Source organism: Populus euphratica, unplaced genomic scaffold, assembly GCF_000495115.2.
Source record: "Populus euphratica unplaced genomic scaffold, PopEup_1.0 scaffold2117.1, whole genome shotgun sequence".
NCBI classification, from domain to species: domain Eukaryota; kingdom Viridiplantae; phylum Streptophyta; class Magnoliopsida; order Malpighiales; family Salicaceae; genus Populus; species Populus euphratica.
In genome coordinates this window covers 18-20568 of record NW_011501958.1, presented here as the reverse complement: position 1 = coordinate 20568, position 20551 = coordinate 18, and the positions used below count along the sequence as shown (strand labels likewise).

The window sequence follows — 20551 nt, the reverse complement described above, 5'->3', positions numbered from 1 at the left end:
GGGGGGGGGGGGGGTTTGCTGGGTAGATTCGACATGAATTTACATTACAATTTAATCTCGTTTATCTCTAAGATTAGATGATACCAAACGAATGAAGAAACAGAAAAGGATTCATTTCTTTGAATGTCCATGCAAGATATACTAGTACGTGAGAATGGATAAAAAAGAAGAAAAATAAGAGAAGTTTCTGGCAGAAAAAACTGAAGTGAACATTCAATACATATAAGATAGAAACCAATCAAATGAGATGAAGGGAGGAATGCTTACAAGTCTTCAAGGCAAGAGCTCTTAGAATCCAATGGATCAGGATCCGGTCGTTCCAATGAAAATGCTGAAGGCACCCGTTTAGTACTAGCCAACCTTTGAGGCAAGAGAGGGAGGTTTTCAGCAGATGTGTGGCTAGAAAGAGGAGGGGAAAAGGGTGGTGAAGGAGAGGAGGAGCAGGAGAAATTGTACTTTCGATTTCCAGGTCCAACACTTATGGGAAGAGGTGATGGTGGTGTTGGTGGCGAAGATGATGGAGTAACATCACCACACCCCATGGATGAAGAATCCCTTAATTTCTTCCTTTCTGCAGCTCCCTCTATCTCTATCACCGAGTCCTCGAAAGATTAATGTCGTTGTTTGTACTCTGTTAGATGGACTTTCCCGGGAGCTTTTGTTTGAAATGCAGGTGTAAACCTAACGGTCTTTCGCCACTGGTGTCAGCTACCCTGCCCTTAACAGGGGACTTAATTTTAGTCATCAGTACTTGAGACTTGGGAAACTCACCATTAATAACTGTTTTCTATCTGGGGACCAAACTTAGGATATCGTTTGTAATGCTCCATCTTAAGTGGTACTCGACTGCATAGTTAGCTCTTTCAATGGCTGCTCGGTATGATACCCTTTTTGTGATGAACTAATTTGTAGAAGAACAGTATCCAAAAATGAATTTTCCGAGGTGTAACGTTAAGAAAACAAAAACATGAGACGACCATGACAAGTAATTACACATCCCTGCCGGCCAAATGTATCATTGTCGTGGATTCTCTCAGACCACCTCCATGCTCTCTCTCACATATTCTCCTTTTGGGTCTTCAATGTTTTTCTTGAATTACATTAACTTGGATTAGAAGCTTGAATCTTCTCGTAAGTCATGGGCATTTTCTCTAAATTAAATAATAATAACAGAACACATAGACGGATTAGAGAGAACAATCATCGATAAAAATATATGAGGATAAACTTCAAAAATATCCTCCACCCATGTAATCTTAATTTTGCAATTAGATAATTTTTTAAATCGATTTTATTTTTGAAAACTTTACTTAAAGATTTTCACATTATCCATATTTTCAATCTAAATCTTACTTTTATATTATAAAAAAACTGTTATTTTATGTAGAATTTAACACTTTTTGTTAAATTATTGTGGTTAACACAAATTAAATTATAATTGAGGAGCAAAATTGATATAAAAAATAGTTTGTATATAGAACCAATCCTATACTTGGTGTTTCTCTGAAAACAAAAGGATAAAATTGATTTGTCTATTCATTGACATTGATGCAAAATATCAAACTACAGTACTAGATGGATAAATACACTCAAAAAGTGTCCCTCCAAAACTCTCCCTCTCGGGAAGTTCCTTCATCAAATTGCAGCGAGATGACGATGATATAATAAATAATAATAGTGATCATGATCTTATCTCTTTTATTTCTAAGCATTAACTTGGTAATCTTACAAGAAAACCCTACAAACAACAAAAAAATCTCAAATCTTTCGGAAACTCTCAAAATGCAAATATGTTTTTGATAAATATAGTTTTGGAGTGCACGTAGGAGGTTTTTTTCTCTAATGCGGCTGAAGCCTGCACAGCTTCATTTCAGGCGAAGACTTGATTAATTGCACCATCTCATTGCAAAGGCACTCAGAAGTATGTCCATAGGTCATGTCTTGATAACTGGAGGTCAACTATGGTAAATGCTCGTTTCTCTCCGGCATGCCCTTTCCCTGATTTACATAGTGATGTGTGTACGTAGAACTTTGAGACTTGGGAAAATCATGTCAGCCCTTCTGATGCTTATTTATAACTTGCCATTGCAAGCATGCATGCATGTGATAATAGTAAGTTTACATCTTTATTAATTGGTTAATTCCTGCTATGCATTGAGCAGTGTTTATATTGCGGGCAAATGTCCCAGCTGATCGATGGTGGTTGAGACTGAAGTTTCTGTTTCTTGTTGCTAGGGACCATATGTTTATTTTTGCAATATTTAATCCCCTAAGGCAACCATCCTTTTCATGCCAATCAAATTTGGTAACATAATCTGGATGCTGATTAATTAGGTGTCACTATTGTCGGTATTACCAGTACGCTTCTTCCTTCTAGAATTGTGAGCTGTCAAACTTTTTTGCTCATCCGTTCTTTTCAAAACAATTTGAAGGATCCCTTTTCATAGCAGTTTAGTTTCCCACAATCAAGACATATTGATATACTTTGTTTGTCATTTTCTATCCATGGTTTTCCCACAGTCCGTGCAAATTTTTGCCCTTGTTTTGATTGACTCAATTTATATTTGCATGTTTTGCTTGTCGGTCAACCTTGCCTGAGTTTTTCACCCAAAATCCAGCTTGGTTCAGAAAAAATAAGGATGTAGGAAAGTGTTTCTGATCACAAAATCACCTGAGCAACTCCAAAATGATGTTAAGAGAACTCCTTTTCCCGCAATAAGAAAAAGACAAGAAGCTATGTAATTCAATTTCCTATGTCTAAAGTTGCTGATTCTCTGAAGAAGTTTCCCATTTAAACTTTAGGATGCCTTTCTTTTCAATCTGAAGTGCTGTTATCATATTGTTTCACTGCATGCATTTAGGTTGATGGGATTTTAGGAAAAGAAAGAATCTAATTTGGAAGGGGGAGATTAATTTGCAGTTAGGCTCCATTGATGTTAGCGCCTGATGTGAGAAGTCATTTTGTGTAAAAACCAGCTTTACATCGTGGATGTGTTATCGGTTGACCATGCCACTAACCTTAACATCTTGCCTACAAAATCACTTTAATTATCAAACCGACAATAACATCTCAGTACTAATTTAATTACTTCATCAATACATTACATTACTGTATAACTCATTCAATTAATAATCAACAATATCAACTCATCATTAAAATAATTTCTTCACCGTCAACATTACCACATAACTCATTTAATTATCAATCAGCGATATCAATCCATCACTAATACAATTTCTTCATTAATTAATTATCAATCAATAATATCAACTCATTACTAATATGATTTCTTCATCATCAACATTACCACATAATTCATTTAATTATCAAACAACAATATCAATTTATTACTAATATAATTTCTTCATCATCAATATTACCATATAACTCATTTAATAATCAATCAACAATATCAATCCATCACTAATATAATTTCTTCATCATTTAATTATTAATCAACAATATCAACTTATTACTAATCTAATTTCTTTATCATCAACATTACAACATAACTCATCTAATTATCAATTATTAATTCAATATTTTCATTCTTTTTTTTTCTTGGCCGAAACCCCTTCTAAAAAAAAAGAACCAATAATTTTTCTTCAATTTCACAAATTAAAACATTAGCCACTATTAGTTCATTTATTTAAACATTAATTCATCACAATTTCATAAATTAACCCAATCAACCTTACAACTCATAACATAACTATACACTAATACAAATAAATGAAATCTTAATACACTAAATACATCAATTTAATTGAAAGGAAATGATTTGTTATCTTCTAATTCAAAGAAATACAAAATGAAAAGTTTGAAATTACTACAAAAATTTCTTTTCGCCTTCATCCTTATTTACCTCTCAGTGCCAACCCCCTTCAAGGAAAAAATCCTTATTTTCCTTTTGAGATCTTTTCATTCAAATCCTTTCTAATATACTTTAATCACTAGTTTTATCTTCTTTTTTTACATTGAATAAACTTTGATAAATTTTCACTCAATTTATTCTACCTCTTAAGCCCTAATGCAGCCCGCCGCCAATTTCCCACTCCTCACTTGTTTATATATTTACAAGTTTTTTTCCCTTTCAAGAACCTTTTGTTTTGTTTTAAAATTATTTATTCTAAAAGTTTGATTTATTTAATTTCATCTTTGTCCAACATTAACCTTCTTAGATAATAATTTCTACTTCATAAATTAGTATTATTATTATTATTATTATTTATTTAATTATTTGTCCCCTCTTTGTTTAAAAAAAAATAAATCAAAATATAAAAATTTATCCGGGAGTTATATGTAATATCCATTATTGATGGACAAATCTGTTGAGAAGCAGAACTCTTCTATCTCAGAGTTTCCAGTGTACATGTTTAGAGGTTCTGAAAACTGTGTTCTTTCAATTTTGTTGTATATATAGTAATTTTAATGCGTGTTGATGGAAAGTTTGGATGGCGTTTTAACACTGTGAACACATTTCGGACTTTTTAGAATGAAATCGTAAAACAATGGGTTAAGTAAGTGATTGAGTTAAATTTCAAGTTTTTCTGGTATGAAAATTTTGTTTGGTGTTCATACAAAAAAAATATATTTTGAATGGTCTTTTTGTGAAGGATTTGGGTAATTATATATATATAAACAAACAAGAGCATGTGTCCCTTCCCATTAGTAAAGTCGATGAAATTCTTTACATGATATCCATTATATTTCTGATTGAAAAAAAAAATCATAACTAAAAGGGAGAACCAATTCCAATTACTATGACCTCTGCTTCAATTATGCAAATGTCCTTGGCAAAAAGGTAATCGCGAGACTGATAAAAACTCGGGAATAAATATTGCCATCCATTTTCTGAGCTTGAGGCACCAAACCAGCTTTTAGCTGCAGGAAGAAGAAACAATCTCAACTTTTTCTTTTTTTCTCTCATTGACATGTTAAACCGGCAAAAAGATCATCTGTGTTCTTACCTTTACGATAGTAGTCGTAATTTCTGCTATAGACTTGATCCACAAGGCGCAAGGTGTAATCCGCATATACTCTGCAACCAGCAGGGAGGGTTGCCAAATCCAGAGCCAAGTACAGAGAGAGATGGGTGCCCATTCCAAGACCTTTTCCCTTAGGATAGAGCACCATCTTCCTGAAACAACCGGTACATGTAGAAGAAAAAGGAAAAGTGCTACTACTAAATACTACTGATAACAGAAGAAAAGAATGTATGAGAAGGTGATTTTTCTATGCTCGTGTTCATCTCGAAAAGAAAGGAATCACTACCAGGATTTTGCTTATACAACAGTAAATTTCGTTCTGACCACTAACGAATTGTTTGGGCAAGCCAGCACATGGAGTATAACGTAATGTAAGAGAAACATCGGCTTCCTAAAGCACATCCGAAACATGTTTTAATTAAGATTGCAGATTAAAATAATAAAATAAGTATACCATTGATGATCTCCCGTGCTGAATATTTGTGATTCTTGGCGTTTTTCATCCAACTCCGAAAACATTACGATCTTCCAAGCGTACTTGGAAGCAGTAGGATCCTTTGTCATTGATAAGACCTCTCCTTTGCCTCTGCTTCTTTCTCCACAGACAAATACTTCAGCTCCAAGCACACAAGTGTCTTCCAGAACGAATCCATAACGAGCATCATTAAATGTTGAAAGCTTAATGAATTGATCAAAACCACTTTGAAGATTCAATCCGTGAAAGCGTCTTTCCTTTCCTGCTGCATCTAACCTTGGCAACAAGGCCAGAACATCAGAGAGGGGCATCACTTTCTCTTGAGTTAAACTAAATTACCCAGAGTGATTGAAGAAAACTATTGCAGGTAAATCTTGCCCGTCACCCAATTTACAACGCATAACTTTGGTGATACTATAAACACTAAAACAAAAACTGTAACTAATGACAGTAGCTTGAGGATCTATTGCAAAGTAATGATTTAGAAAACATGCCTTGAATTACCAAGTAGCTGTCCTTGTTTTGGTCAAGCTAAAACAACCGGAAAATACGTTGACCTCCCAACCAAGTGGAAGAGAACTTGCGTCAACCATTGCTAAATAGTGAAAATACTTTTGCTAAGTAAAGAACCGAGAAGCAGAAAAATAAAAGACTTTGATCAACACCAGAAATTTGAATTTGAACAGGGGATGTTTATTGCATGAAAACTGGATAATGATAAGGATAATTGCTTATTTTTACAGCAATCAATTACACTAATTTATAAAAGGAAAATAAACAGAAAAACTAAAATTAAGTAACACTACTGCCACGTTTGGCTTACATTTCGCCACTACTAACAATTCACCTAAGGACTTGTTCAATCCTTTATTATAGCAGAAATAAAAACAACACGTAAGCTGAACTGGTCTTCAAGCAACACGTCAGCAATTTAAGGCAATAAATTTCAACAAATAGAGAGAGATGTAATCTTTTACAATATTGCTCTTGTTTCCGTTCGGATAAAGAACTAATTTCCTTGCAAAGCAAACAAAGGAGGAGGTAATAAAAATGAGAGGGGTCTCTCATAATAAAACATGACTGCGGTTGGAGATGGAAAGACAAAGAAAGACACATATTCACTAGCAATAAGATGTACCATTTATAGCCTCCAGCTTCAAGAACCCCTGATTCATATGTCTCCACTGCATTTTTCCAAAGTGACGAAAATAACTCTATTTTAACCATGTAGTGGATGGGCGGTGCATCTGATACGGTTGCTACAGAACCTGCAAAACGAAATGATATCAGCACATACAAGTTTGATCACTCTTTGGTTTTGTTACTAGAGTAAATCTGCTCATTATACAAGCACGCCGAGTGTTAGAGGGAGAGCTTGGTACGGAAGAAAGGGCAAGCTCACAGACAGTAATCTCGGCATCAGCAGAGAAAAAGTTAGGTCACAGAACACGATTTTAGTCCATGAGAGAAAAGAGGGAAAGATAGGGGGAAACACCAGGAGGGGGAGAAATATTGCTGACAACTTCTGTCATGATGGTGACGATATCTTTCCTGGCAACAAAATCCACTAAACGATGTGCAGGATGTAGGGAATGAACAAAACATTTGTTCCTCTCTTTGTAAGGAAATCAAGAGGGAGTAGTTATTTGAAACTCTTAGAAGCTGTTTGAGAATTGTTATCCTTAGCTGGAATAAAGATTACTTTTGAAACCGGAAACTGATCGACTCTCTTCTTGCAGATGCAAAACACGTCTATGGAATATACCATGCATTGTTTCCTTGCAAACCGCAATCTTACAAAACTTAAACACAACAATATGCTTTAGCATCCAAGTACATTTGTGGGGGTAATGTTTGAATCTTTAGCAGCAGGAAAACCTCAAACGGAACTCCATAACATTCGGCTAAAATGCTTTCATGCCTGTGAAATTTTTGTTTTCTTTCGTCTTTTTTCATTGAGATATGCATGTATTTACTTGCTTCGAACATACATATTAATAATTTGGACGAGTAAAGAAATTTAAGAAATTAAAGTAATTAGAAGTTCTCGCATCCAACCTCATGGTATAATGGATGCTGCTCTCCTGGGAGTGCACCAGGGTAATTGTGATCAGAAAAGGCACTCCAAGTCGGGGGACTAGCTTTCCACTCCTAGACTCTCTGATGACAAATATGTGGTCAATTTCATGTGTACGAGGACATGGTATGCAGGAGGAACCGTCACTCACTACCGCCGCATCTCTTCTATTCTCCATTGCCTGCTAAACTTCTAGACAGCTTTGTTCAAAAGGATCAAAATTTGGCATATATTGCATAATTTTAACATGGAAAACATTATTTTGGATCCCGTGGTACAGTGCTACCAGTTATGTTATCCTCGAAACTACTGCCAGAGATGGAAGTGGATTATAATTCCAAGAGCGAGCAGTTGCTGCAGGGGATGCAGAACTTGCCGATATTCTCTCAAATTGAGAAGTTAAAGGAGGATTAGAGTTCATTTTGCATCGAGTATATCATCATCGTTTCTTTGTATTCAGGGAAGTTTATCTATCTAGTTTTGCAGGCTAGAATTGATATGACTGCAGCAGCCTGTGAAAGTGCAGAAAAAGTATTAGAAGATACTCGTGAAGCCTAACAGTTTGGCACCCGTCAAGGGCCAACGACTCTTCCGACTTTGGACAAGGCTCAGGCTGCTAAGATTCAAGAGCAAGAGACCTTGCTCCGAGCTGCTGTGAATGTTGGCGACGGTTACCATCTCAACTGCCAATATTCATGCTTTGTCCGCAGCTCTTGTTCCTCGTTTTTGGCAGGAGCATTTAAATTTTGCACTCTTGTACGCAGGGACAACTTATCATCCATAATTTTTTTTATATGCTTGCAGGCCTATCAATCCTGTAGTTATCTCAGATTTTAACATGGCATTTGAATTTTGAGTTATACAGTATTTTAAAATTTATTGATTTACACACAGCATTTCTTTATGTTTTCTCTGCAAGGTTAAGCTAACTCTTTTATGTCCGTGGAGAATGTGTGAACTTAATTTCGAGTTTAGTCATGTAACAATATTGATATGTGCGTAATCGAATTCTGAAAGGCTGAAAGACCACTGGTGACTACCGATATAGCTCCTTGTTGCACTGTAAAAACATGAACGTCAGAACTTTCACCAGAAAAAACCAAAAAACTTTGAATTCAGAACAGCTATAACATCATTCTTTTAAAGTTCCATTACTGTTCTAGTTGCACACTAAAAATATCACTTGTTGTTTGCCGACTGCGAGAAGAGTATCCATTGAGAAATTCCCGTTAGCAGCATTGGTTCTCTGTGAGATGCAGCCAACTCTCTTAATTTTTCCTTGCATGAAGGCAATATATATTGACTTTCCGATGAAAGTGGAGATTAATAGGATAGAATACACGCCATTGACGCCAGCAATGGCCATGGACTCTAACATAAGTGGAGCAACATCCTCCATTCACAGGGCCAGATACTAGAGTATGAAACGGTCCAGCGGTTTTGGAAACACACTTTTGTACATTCCGAAGAGGTGCCTTGCATTCTGGACTGATTCCCGGTGGCAAGAGGCCTGGTAGGTTAGTTCATACCTGCGAATGGTGGTGCTAGTCCTTTAAGAAAGGGTAAGAGATTAGGTGCACGAGGGGAACCGACTCGGCTGGAACGAGCCAACACAATGCCTCATAAAAGAAAGAAATTTAAGTGTACTTTGGTCTATGAATGAGGAGGCTTTTAACCCTCAATCTTCTCAAGTTAATTAATTTTGCGGTGAACTTTGCAGTATAACTGATGAAGAAGAACAATATCCGAAAATGAATGGAAGTGCAACGTTAAGAAAACAATAACATGGGAGGACCATGACGAAGTAAACATCTCTGCCGCCCCAAATGTATCATTGTCGTGGAATCTACCACCTCGACCAATATCTCGGACATTTTTTGTGTTTAAGACTTGGATAATAATGCAACTGGGAGACACGTTAGAGCGAACAAGTACTAATAAAAACCAGGATAAACTTTATAAATACCCTCCATTTATGTAATCTCAATCTCATCATCCAATATCAATTTAAAAAAAAAAAATTCACTCATTTTTAACGCAATTTATCCATATTCTTATCTAAACTGTGCTTTTATTTTATATAGAATGATATCATTTTATATAAACATCACCGGTTTCTTTTCGATTATTCTAACAGAAGCTAAAATTATAATTGAGAAACCAGTAAGATTGATGTTTTGTGTATGAAATTGATATTGCCCAGGGGTATATTTTGATGTTTCCCTTGAAAACAAAAGGGAAAGGACATAATCAAATTGATTTTTCATTTAATGACTGAATTTTATTATTTCAGAATATTTAATTGTTGTAGTCGAATGTCGATGGATAGATACACTCAGCACGTGTCCCTCCAAATCTCTCCCTCTCCTGGGGGGTGTCTTCCTTCTATTTTGTCAAACGTTAACGACAACTCTTCCCCTACATAAAAACACGCGCATCACAGACCATTCATAACACAACACGTAGTCATACTTGACATTCTTTCAATGACATGGACTCAAGCAGTTGGCCTGTCATGCATCATAAATAAAAGGACACCGTACTTCATCAAATGGCAACAAGATGACGACGATTATTCTAGTATCGAACAGAAGTGCTCATAAATAATAATAATAATAATAATAATTTTGGTGAGTTCAAAGCTTATGTTCTTGTCTTCTTTGTTTTTGATTAATTTTTACCCACCCTTTCTCCGTCTCTATGCTCTCCTCTGCATTGACTTGGCAATCTACAAGAAAACCCTTAAAACGGCAAATCTCAAATCTTTCAAAACTCTCAAATTCAAAGCAAGGGAATGCAAGTATGTTTGCTAAATATAAGGTTAGACCCATCTTCACATTCCCTCTTCTTTCAAAATCTTATGGCTTTATGTTGTTTTTATCAATGATTCTTGTGTAAAGATTGAAACTTTTTTTGTTTTGGTGATATGAAGATTGAACTTTTGGTGCTGAGTAGTACTGAATGTGTTTAATTCTGTGAATGTGTGCTAATTTTGAGCCAACTTTGACCCTTTCTGCAATCTGCAAGCCATTGACCTAATGAACTACATGTTGGTTTTCGCGTGTGTAACGAAGGTATAACCTTTAGCTTACTGTCTGCTGTCTAGTATTTGTTTGCAGAATGAAAAGGTATGAGCAATCAATTATGTTTTTTATTTGCTTTCACGTCTCTTAGAAAGAGCAGCTAAACGATCGGACCAGACAGGCGAAGGGAGCTTGACCGCCTTACCAGTCATTGAAACACAAGCCGGAGACGTATTGGTTTACACTCCTCCAAATGTAATATGCATTATTGATGGACAAATCTGTTGAGAAACAAAACTCTTTTATCGCAGAGTTTCCAGTATACATGTTTAGAGGATCTGAAAACTGGGTTCTTTAAATTTTGTTGTATATATAGTAATTTTAATGCGTGTGGATGGAAAGTTTGGATGGCGTTTTTATTCATTTTTGTGCTGCGTATAGTATGAAATATGGATAATTGATATTGATGATCGTCTTCCTTGTCATTATTGACTTGGCATTTATGTAACTTCTCTGATTTTTCTTGATTTGCTTGCAGGTCGCATTGTTTCAGCTGAGATGTTCTGTTCACATTGTAGGTCTGGCAATGACGTTGGAAGCTCTATCCTGATTCGATATTGTTCACAATGCAATTAGTATCAAATGATAGTCTCAAGGAAGATGTTTCGGAAAGTGAACCCATCTTATCTCAATCTAATATTTTGCAGCATTCTGAAGAAGAATCATCATCCTCTCGTGAAATTAAATCCTTAGGAAGGGATTGTGATGTTCATGTTGCTGAGTTAGAGAGTATTTGCATCGATGAAACTAGCCATCTGGTGAATCCGGAGCAGCCACAGTGCCGTATATGCCTTGATATTGGAGGTCTTTTCTATTTACTGTGCTTGGTGCCCTTTTTTTTTAGGTTCCTTAAGTTTTGAGATCATCATTTGACATGGAGGGTTTTTGTTTATTTCTGAAAAAACTAGTGAATAGTTCGGGAGTGCAAGTAGTTTGTGTGTGTAAATTGGTGTTTCCTTTTCTATTATCTGTTTTTTTCTTTCTAATGCTGATGAAATCTATGCTAATTTTATCTCAGGGGAAGACTTGATTGCACCATGTCATTGCAAAGGCACTCAGAAGCATGTCCATAGATCATGTCTTGATAACTGGAGGTCAACTAAGGTAAATACTCGTTTATCCCTGACATACCTTTTTCCTGATTTACAGAATGATATGTGTGGAACTTTGAGAATTAGGAAAATCATGTCAAGCCTTCAGACCCTTAAGATGTTTATTTGTAACTTGCCATTGCATGCATGTATGCATGTGATAATAGTAAATTTACATCTTGATTCAATGATTAATTCCTGTTATCCATTTTCAGGAGGGCTTTGCTTTTGCTCACTGTACAGAATGCAGAGCAATGTTTATATTGCGGGCAAATGTCCCAGCTGACCGGTGGTGGTTGAGACTGAAGTTTCACTTCCTTGTTGCAAGGGATCATGCATTAATTTTCATAGTAGTTCAGCTGGTAAGGTCACCATCCTTTTCATATTAGTTAAATTTGGTAACATAATCTGGATGTTGATTAGGTATCACTATTGTGGGTATCACCGGTATGTTTCTTCCGTCTAGAATTGACATGATTTTCTGCAATAGCATACACTACAAAGTGCTCTTCTGAAATTGTAGGCACTGTTATCATTGCCCTATGTAATGCTTTCCGTGCACTTAGCTGCATTATTATTAAGTTCATTTCTTTAGTGGAGTTTGGTGCTGGAAGTCACTTCAGCTATGGAAATTGTACTTTTTGGTGTGAAACTAAACAGACCTAATTAGTTTAACGAATCCCAGCTGATAAAAGACATGCATTCGTACGCACACATGTGCATGCACAATTACAAGTGTGATTGCATGTACCTGTGATTAGTGGACCCAAGGTGTCTTTGTTCGGAAATTTCCATTGATATTCTGCTTAAGAACTATATGAACAAATATGGAGGTAAAAATGTGAGCTAGTAAACTTTTTTCTCATCTGTTTTTTTCAAAACAATTTAAAGGATCCCTTTTCTAGCAGTTTAGTTTCCCACGACCAAGATGCAAATCTTTGCATGTTGATATTCTGTCATTTTCTTTTGGAAGATCTATGTGCTTTTACCTGTCGCGCATAAGGGATTGATTTGGTGAGATGATTGGTCAAATATTGTTTTATCATTAGATTTGTTTTTCTTTGTAGGTAAGTTAATAAATTGATTTACCAAACAGGTTGTTGCATTCTTGGGTGTGCTGGTGTACAAGTTCTATGGGGAGGAACTAAGGGAAATGTTTGGCTATGAAGAGCATCCCTATGGATTCTATACTATGGCTGGTATGCAGAACCCTGTTTTGATTGACTTTACTCTCTTTGCTGTCATTATACATGGTTTGCTTGTAAATATTTGCATGTTTTGCTTCTCAATCAGCTTTCCTTGAGTTTTTCCCCCAAAATGCAGCTTGATTTGAAGAAGATAAGGATGTAGGAAAGTGTTTCTAATCACAAAATCACCTGAGCAACTCCAGAATAATGTTAAAAGAACGAAACTCATTTTCCTGCAATAAGAAAAGGACAAGAAGCTATATAATTGATTTTTCTTATGTCTAAAGTTGCTGATTCTCCGAAGAAGTTTCCCATTTAAACTTTACGATGCCTTTCTTTTCAATCTGAAGTGCTGTTATCATATTGTTTCACTACATGCATTTAGTTTGATGGAATTTTAGGAAAAGAAAGAATCTAATTTGGAAGGTGGAGATTTGCAGTTAGGCTCCATTGATGTTAGTGCCTAATGTGAGATGTCATGTTGTGTAAAAACCAGCTTTATATCATAGATTTGTTAACGGTTTACCATGCCACTAACCTGAACTTCTTGCCAATAGATTAACTCAAATTCAAAAGCAACATTAATGATTGGTGAGGGGACACCAATTCAATTATTAATATGACTATTATCAAGCCAGGCATAGTCTGACCGATGGAGAGGTTAAATCCAGACATTGAAAGTAAAACCCAGTTGATGCCAATGTTTTCAATAACCTGTTCTACTATATATATATATATATATATAACAATGTTAAGAACATAAATAATTTGCTGAGAAAATTTGTTAAAATTTGAACAAGCTTGTGTGAACTATTGCTATTTTTTATTGCTGGAAGATTGAAAGACTGCATGACTTGTGACATCATCAGATCTACACCCTTTTATCTATATGGTCCGATCGATTGCGCAAGGCATGCGGTAGCAACAGAACCGGAGAAAGTACAAAGAAAAGATTGTTCTTTTCTATTATTTTCTATTCTATCAGTATTAGATTAGGATTAGCTAGTGATCCTGGCTTGGTGAGTCCTTTCTTCCGGGATGAACTATTGGTACTAGTCCTACATTTTGTTTCTGGCATGACTTGTGGCATCTTAAGATCTACAACCTTTTTCATGAGAATTTTATGCTCACTATCAGTTTTGCTGATTTTTAGTTCATTTTTTTATGCAGTTTTAGCAATTGTTTTGGTGGGTTTGCTCTACGGTTTCTTCATTGCTATAATATGTGGACAAAGGATCAATGAGCGACACTATCATGTTCTTGCCAAGCAAGAACTTACAAAGGTCTGGTATCTCATCCTTAAAGCATTTAGAGTCCCTAAACCAGTTGTAATGTTAGCTAATATAAGGTAGAATTTAATTAGAAAAACAGTAGCTAAAATTCTTATCAGTTCTATTTTAGTTCATTTTCTTCAAAAAAAAAATTCCTGGTGGAAAATATTTTTCATTACATGCTTATGAATTTTTTATGCTTTGTATTTCTGAACCCCGTGATTTTATCTGTGCTCTGGTTTATTTATCCAAAAGTATCATGACAGTGGTACTGCCAAAATGACAGGAATACGTCGTATTAGACAGAGAAGCTTGCAAGGATGTCCCTGAACTTGGAGCTAGTCATGTCTCAGAACTAAGAATGCTGGGTCTTTGTTAGTCTTTGAATTTTCTTCCCTGCTGTGTACTCTGTAAGTGATTTCAACTTCTATTTACTTTTTATGCTGATCACTTTCTCATTTGTATGGTCATCTTCTCCCCATAAAAATTAAAAAAAATTTTTATCATAGATATGGCCTAAGAACAAGTGTGTAAAGATTCCTTTTGAGTGTTTCTTTTGTATTGATACCAGACCATTGTTAATCTAGGATGCATACACTAGTGCTGCTTCAGCAAATTTATGCATCAATGTCATATTTCTCGTTTTTTTCTTTTTTTCAGGTCTTGTTATTCTGTGCCTGGTGTTGATATGGACTACCTGAATTTATTCATCAGTCCATAGCGTACCTGTTTAAATTCTGCACACCACTGCTTGAAGGTCTTTCAATCCTGTAGTTTATCTCAGATTTTATCATGGCATTTGAATTTTGAGAGACGTCACGCTGGAAGATGGTGTTTTCTCCATCAAACTGCACAACCACAGAAGGTGTGGTTTTTCTTGTATATTTCTGCACACGTATGTATTTTGACCATTGCTGTGTTCTCGGTCATCAGCTTAATGAGTTATATATAGTTTTCGTATATAACACCGCATTTTCACATGTTTTCTCAGCAAGATTTGTCGAACTCTTTATTTGTCTATAGAGAATGTGCGAACTTAATTTCGAGTTTAGTAACAACATTGCTATGTGCAAAATCGAACTGTGAAGGGCTGAAAGACCACTGGTAATTAATGATATGGCTCATTATTGCACTGTAAAAACCATGAACGTCAGAACTTTCACCGGAAAATACAAAAAACCTTTGGACTTCAGAATAACTAGCACCGTGCTTTTAAAGTTCCACGCAACTGTTCTAGTTCACTAAAAATATCATATGTCGTTTGCCGACTGCGGGAAGAGTATCCAGGGAGAAATTCCCGTTAGCAGCGTTGGTCCATCTCTCTTAATTTTTCCTTGCATGAAGACAATATATATTGAATCTCCGAGGAAAGTGGAGATCAATAGGATAGAATACACGCCATTGACGCCAGCAATGGTCCTGGACTCTAAAATAAGTCGAGCAGCATCCTCCAATGAGATGGCCATATACTAAAGTATGAAACGGTCCAGCGGTTTTCGAAACACATTTTTGGACATTCCAAAGAGGTACCTTGCATTCTGGACTGATTCCCGGTGGCAAGAGGCCTGGTAGGTTTATACCTGCGAATGGTGCTGGTCCTTTAAGAAAGGGTACGAGATTAGGTGCATGAGGGGAACCGACTGGGCTGGAACAAGCCAACACAATGCCCGATGCTGCTATTAGCAACAAGGATGATACAAATAGAGCCCTGCTTCCCTTCATTATTACCAAATTTAACTTGCCCCTTTCCTTCTATGTATTGCAGCTGGAATCAATGCTTGCTGCAGGTTGGTGACAGACTGACAGCAAAAGAGGGCGTGGACCATTTATATGGAAAAGCAATGACTGTGGACCAAAACCAAGGTAGAGATTTTAGGAAACTGTCGCTAATCTTCGGTCAAAAAATTAATTAAAGATGGAGTTAATTACATTCACAGTTGCATTACAGTTCCTTTTTATGAACCTCTTAGAATTAATGGTGCTATCCGTTATGAACATCACAAGCTCACCTGCTATTTTCAAGTCTAGCAGTTTTCTTTCTCGGTGGACAATTTTTTCCCCTGGTAATCAATGATATTAATGGAATCCATAGTGCTTTCATAAACGATCCAGATGGATTTGATGGGTTAAGGAGATAGAATATTAGGAATATTCATCTGCCTCCCATGTTCAGAACAAAGCTACATTTTCCAAAGGTTTACCTCCAATATATTCACAGAGGAATGGAGAAGTCCAGAAATCTGATAATTCTAAATTTCTGCCATCTAATTAGTGATAAGTTGCACTTTTTAAGAAGGCTTCTTCACCTTTTCCTCTCCAGTAGTTTTTTTTAACCATCAACAGGTACGGGTCTTGTTCCCTTTGAGAATTGCTATATAAATTTACTTATGTGTTGTATAAACTTGCGTTAAGTTTATACAGCAAGCCTGGAATAGGCAAGAGCAGAGGTAGTCCGGAATAGGCCAACAATGCTGCCGAGTACAGTAATACACGTAGTTGATAGAAAAAGCTTTGTTTGCGGCCATGACAACAAGTTGGATCGAGTTGCCAGATCTTTTGCTCTCTTAACATTTCAATAGAAAAGGCAACGGGCTAGGCTGGCCGAAGCATTTTAGTCCACCGTGATAACTTGGGAGTTACAACGAGGGTAACTCCTTTCCTATTGAGAATCCTTTACTGTTTATTCACTGTGCACCAACACTCTAATTACTGTGGAATTCAACAGTGCTTCAGCCTTTATCTCTTTCACACGGGTTCCTGCCTAATTTTGTCTGTCACGTTCTTATTTTTCTGGCTTTGTCTTGCTGCGTGGCACGCCTCAGGGGTTTGTTGTGCCATGATCAGAGATCGGTTGGCTCTGGCTTTCTCTCCCAGTGTGGCGCGCCTCAGGGGTTTTTGTTCCATGATCAAAGGCTTGATTTGGGTTGTTTGCGCGCATGGGTTGTTTGTTGAGCTGTTTGTTTATGGTGTTTCCAGCGGCTGGGTCGCTTGAACTTCTACGCAAGTCAATGATGGGTTTTGGTGCCAGTGATGCTTGTGGCTTGGTCGTGGCTGATTTTCAAAGAAGCGGACCCATAAGCATGATTGTGCATTAAATATTATGTTCACCTGGCAGGGTTTTGTCTACAGGACAGCATTGGAGAAGCTGCTGGTTTCTGGGTTGGATTAGACCTTTGTTTTGTCTGGACAAAAATTCTTGGGGTTTTAAGTGTTTTGTTGTTTTTATTATGCTTTTTTTGGCTTTTTTACTGGGACCAGATCTGTCTTTCACGCTGTTCTAGTTTCGTTCCTTAAATTTTTCGTTGGGTCTCATGTCATTTCCGGTCCTGTTTGATTGTTTTTTTATTTGGCTGCCAAGCTTTTTCCTTGGGATTCCTGCTCCTTCATATCTTTTCTTAGGGAGTTTGTTCTCTTTGCTTGCTTCTCTTCTTTGTTTTTTTGGGTGGGTTTTCTTCTCTGAGATCTGGTGGTTTGATTTTTTTTCGCTTTTATGATAGTCATTGTTCTTGATGAGCTTTTTTTTTTTTTTTTCCATCATAATCTCCACTATTTCGGCATTTTTGGTTCAGTTATTGTGTCCTTTCTTGATGTTTTTGAGCGTCGTTTCACTGTTTCAGGTTTCTTTCATTGAACGTGCAGGCTGAAGTTGTGTGCGTCGTTCCACGAAGGAGCTGGTTAGCTATCTGTTGGCTGGAACTGAAGCTTTTCTCTATAGGTGCTCTGTCACAGTTCTTGCTTGGTGCTCCTCATTGTCCCTGTTTTTCCTCTCATTGTTGTTTCATTTTAATCTTTTGTTTGTTCTTTCTACTGTTTTTTGCCGGCTGCTCCTTAAGTCATTTTATTTCACCATTAATGCACCAGATAATCCACGAACCCACCCCTCCAAAATCAACCTGAGAATTCAGACTTTTAACTAAAATTCATTTCAAGATCTGGGCTTTATGCAGTTTGGATTCTAGAATCAACTTCTCCTCTCACAAGACAATTAGTTAACAGGAAACAATTAGGTAACCGAGGCCTTATAACTGACACAATTAGAAGTTCTAGAATTAATGGTCGTTCCTGTGAAAAACATTAAGAAATATGTTTTTTGCCAATTGATCCGAGCAAGAGCATGTTGTGCTTCGATTCCTAAACAAAATGGCATGAACAGCAGCTTTAATTGCCTCTTTGTAGATCAACAAGTTTGTTGCTTTTTCATAAGTTAAACTATTCATATAATTTTTATTTTTATTTTTATTTTTATTTTGCCTTGCAAATTTTATAAGCTTTAATTTTATTTTTTATTTATAATTTTAGACACTATGTTTTGCTTATTATAATTTGCTGTAAAATTAAATGCTGCTACTTTAATTTTCCTAGGCCTTACATTTTAAACAAGCACTGAGAACACATTTCCTTTATAATTTTTCACTTATTGATGAGTGTTCCAACTTAACTCTTAGTGTGAGTATGAAATTTAGTTTATAATTCTATATCATACAAGCAATATTCCATTGCATGATTTGAGAAAAAGAATTATTACTTTTATTGGCACAACTTTTATTTATAAATTTGTTACTCCTATATTATCTAATTCCATAGTTAATAAATATATTATGTGACCTCATCCAATCAATTCGTTGCATTGTCATCTCTTGCACTACTACTTTCTGACATCTCATCGTCTTGCTCAATTCATTCCAACATAGAAATAATTACAGGGAGATGCAATAGAAGGGTCAACAAAAACTAGAGATGTTGCCTACTTTTTACCTCAAACATTAATGAAGGTGAATTTTATGAAATGAAAGGCTTTTGAAAGCCATTTCATGCCTTTCACATACCTTTGTATTTTGAATTATAACTTTGCGACCTCTCAAAATAATGCCTTTTTAAATCTGTTGGCTTTCCTAAAATTTAATTCAAAACAAACATGACTCATTTAAGCATTTGATTGCATTCTTCAATTCAGACCTTTTAATCTAGCTTCATGCTTGTAATCATTGATACAAAACTTTCTATGACCTATCATGTCTTTTGCTCCCTTCAGCATAGAGACTTCTCACTCTCACATTTATGTCATTTCATTGAAATTGGATCCTGCACATGTGATAAGTCACTAAATTAACAATCTTATCCTGTTGGCAGCATTACGGTGCAAGCGGGATCGCTCACAACCGAGATCATTCTATCACTAACTTATGCTTCCATTGAAAGCAACACTCCAGCTGAGCCACCTGCTAAAAAAAGCTCGCCTTGCAGTTTCATCTCCTTCAAAGGTTTCACCCTTTTAACACATTCCTCAGTCCTCACCCTTTTTTCCTCTACATTTGTCATTCATATTTTTTTTTTGATCTATTTTGTATCCAATGCATACTTCTTTGTGATTCAACAATGGGCAACCTAGCCATTATTGGCTCTCTTCACTATCATTTTCTGCCGCACCATCATTTATAATCCAATTAGATTTTATTGCTGTATTTCTACTCTTTGTTTTTCATTTTTGTAATGTTTTCACAACAATTCATGATGTCAGCTAACACCTCAAATAAACACACGTTGTTATTTCCATTTTCATTCATTATATTGACATAAACACGACTCTGGTTCAGAAGGGCAGTGACATGATGTGTGCTTCATTGCATGATATTTCTCAAGCAAATTTTGTTCTTACCTGTTAACACAAATATTTACAAACATGCACCCCCCTTAATATATCCAAAGTCCAGACATGCTTCGTGTTCCACTGATCACTGTCATTTCTTTGATGCTCGTATTGGTGTTCCTTCCGTCCACGATGTTTTTTAGTAATTATTTAGTCACTCTCTTTTTGTCTTCCATTACTATCTCACTTTAACTTTTCCACACTCGATGCTGGGAGACTAACATGCAACCAATGTGATAAGAATTCTGCAAGCCCAAAGAAGAAAGTTCCTTGCTTTGTTGTCGAGGCTTGCAAACCTGTTTGCTCACGTCCACTTCATCTATTTTGTTAATTGTTATTAAAATATTATGATATGCATGTTGAAGGGCTATTACTTTTGTTTGAATATGAAGGGCTTTGCCATGCTCTGAAATCTCCTGTGCTCAATGTTTTGAATCAACTTTTTCATACGTTTAAGATTATTTTCAGCGACTTAATTGACATCTAAGTAGATGCTTTTCTTTTTTACTTTGTTCTATTGTTATCTATTGATTGAAATTGCCATCTTTATTCAATTTCTGAATCCATTTGCTATTACAGGAAACAATTTTATTATCTGCCATGTTTAAATCTTCCTAGAAAAACTATAATTAAAAACCCGCTGCATAGCACGGGTTAAAGGGCTAGTGGTGCCACTATGCCATGAAGAAATAAAATTAGCTCCAGCACCAACAGTTGGTGTACATATCAGA

The 20551-nt window shown here is 36.1% G+C and overlaps 3 protein-coding genes and 1 long non-coding RNA gene across 4 annotated transcripts in view; 2 read left to right on the top strand and 2 right to left on the bottom strand.

The window, feature by feature from the left end:
- Positions 1 to 765, bottom strand: part of LOC105118665 (formin-like protein 18) — a 1632-nt gene extending 867 nt beyond the window's left edge. The window contains exon 1 of the mRNA XM_011016652.1: positions 268 to 765. Coding sequence (XP_011014954.1) covers positions 268 to 542 — 275 coding nt within the window. The 5' untranslated portion in view covers positions 543 to 765. The remainder of the gene's footprint in view (positions 1 to 267) is intronic.
- A 3876-nt stretch (positions 766 to 4641) lies between these two features.
- On the bottom strand, positions 4642 to 5923 carry LOC105118666 (ubiquitin carboxyl-terminal hydrolase 13-like). Its single transcript, XM_011016653.1, has 3 exons — positions 5444 to 5923; positions 4972 to 5141; positions 4642 to 4885 (listed from the first exon to the last, which is right to left on the bottom strand). Exons 1-3 carry the CDS (start codon positions 5773 to 5775, stop codon positions 4737 to 4739), a joined length of 651 nt encoding a protein of 216 aa, XP_011014955.1. The 5' UTR covers positions 5776 to 5923; the 3' UTR covers positions 4642 to 4736.
- Positions 5924 to 10149: 4226 nt separating this feature from the next.
- LOC105118663 (E3 ubiquitin-protein ligase MARCH1-like) lies at positions 10150 to 15217 on the top strand. Its single transcript, XM_011016651.1, has 8 exons — positions 10150 to 10361; positions 11103 to 11428; positions 11643 to 11728; positions 11931 to 12077; positions 12812 to 12914; positions 14073 to 14185; positions 14460 to 14583; positions 14834 to 15217. Exons 2-7 carry the CDS (start codon positions 11191 to 11193, stop codon positions 14550 to 14552), a joined length of 780 nt encoding a protein of 259 aa, XP_011014953.1. The 5' UTR covers positions 10150 to 10361; positions 11103 to 11190; the 3' UTR covers positions 14553 to 14583; positions 14834 to 15217.
- A 160-nt stretch (positions 15218 to 15377) lies between these two features.
- LOC105118662 (uncharacterized) lies at positions 15378 to 20325 on the top strand. Its single transcript, XR_840998.1, has 2 exons — positions 15378 to 18180; positions 19304 to 20325. It is a non-coding gene; the product is annotated as an uncharacterized LOC105118662 (long non-coding RNA).
- Positions 20326 to 20551: the final 226 nt, after the last annotated feature.

What these genes read in the sequence shown, in the direction of transcription:
- LOC105118666 (XM_011016653.1), bottom strand. Translation starts at nt 5,775, where the DNA reads ATGCCCCTCTCTGATGTTCTGGCCTTGTTGCCAAGGTTAGATGCAGCA. An exon ending in AGCACGGGAGATCATCAATG is followed by an intron (nt 5,142 to 5,443) that starts GTATACTTATTT and finishes CGGTTGTTTCAG; the next exon opens with GAAGATGGTGCTCTATCCTA. An exon ending in TTACGACTACTATCGTAAAG is followed by an intron (nt 4,886 to 4,971) that starts GTAAGAACACAG and finishes TTCTTCCTGCAG; the next exon opens with CTAAAAGCTGGTTTGGTGCC.
- LOC105118663 (XM_011016651.1), top strand. Translation starts at nt 11,191, where the DNA reads ATGCAATTAGTATCAAATGATAGTCTCAAGGAAGATGTTTCGGAAAGT. An exon ending in TATATGCCTTGATATTGGAG is followed by an intron (nt 11,429 to 11,642) that starts GTCTTTTCTATT and finishes ATTTTATCTCAG; the next exon opens with GGGAAGACTTGATTGCACCA. An exon ending in CCAAGCAAGAACTTACAAAG is followed by an intron (nt 14,186 to 14,459) that starts GTCTGGTATCTC and finishes CCAAAATGACAG; the next exon opens with GAATACGTCGTATTAGACAG.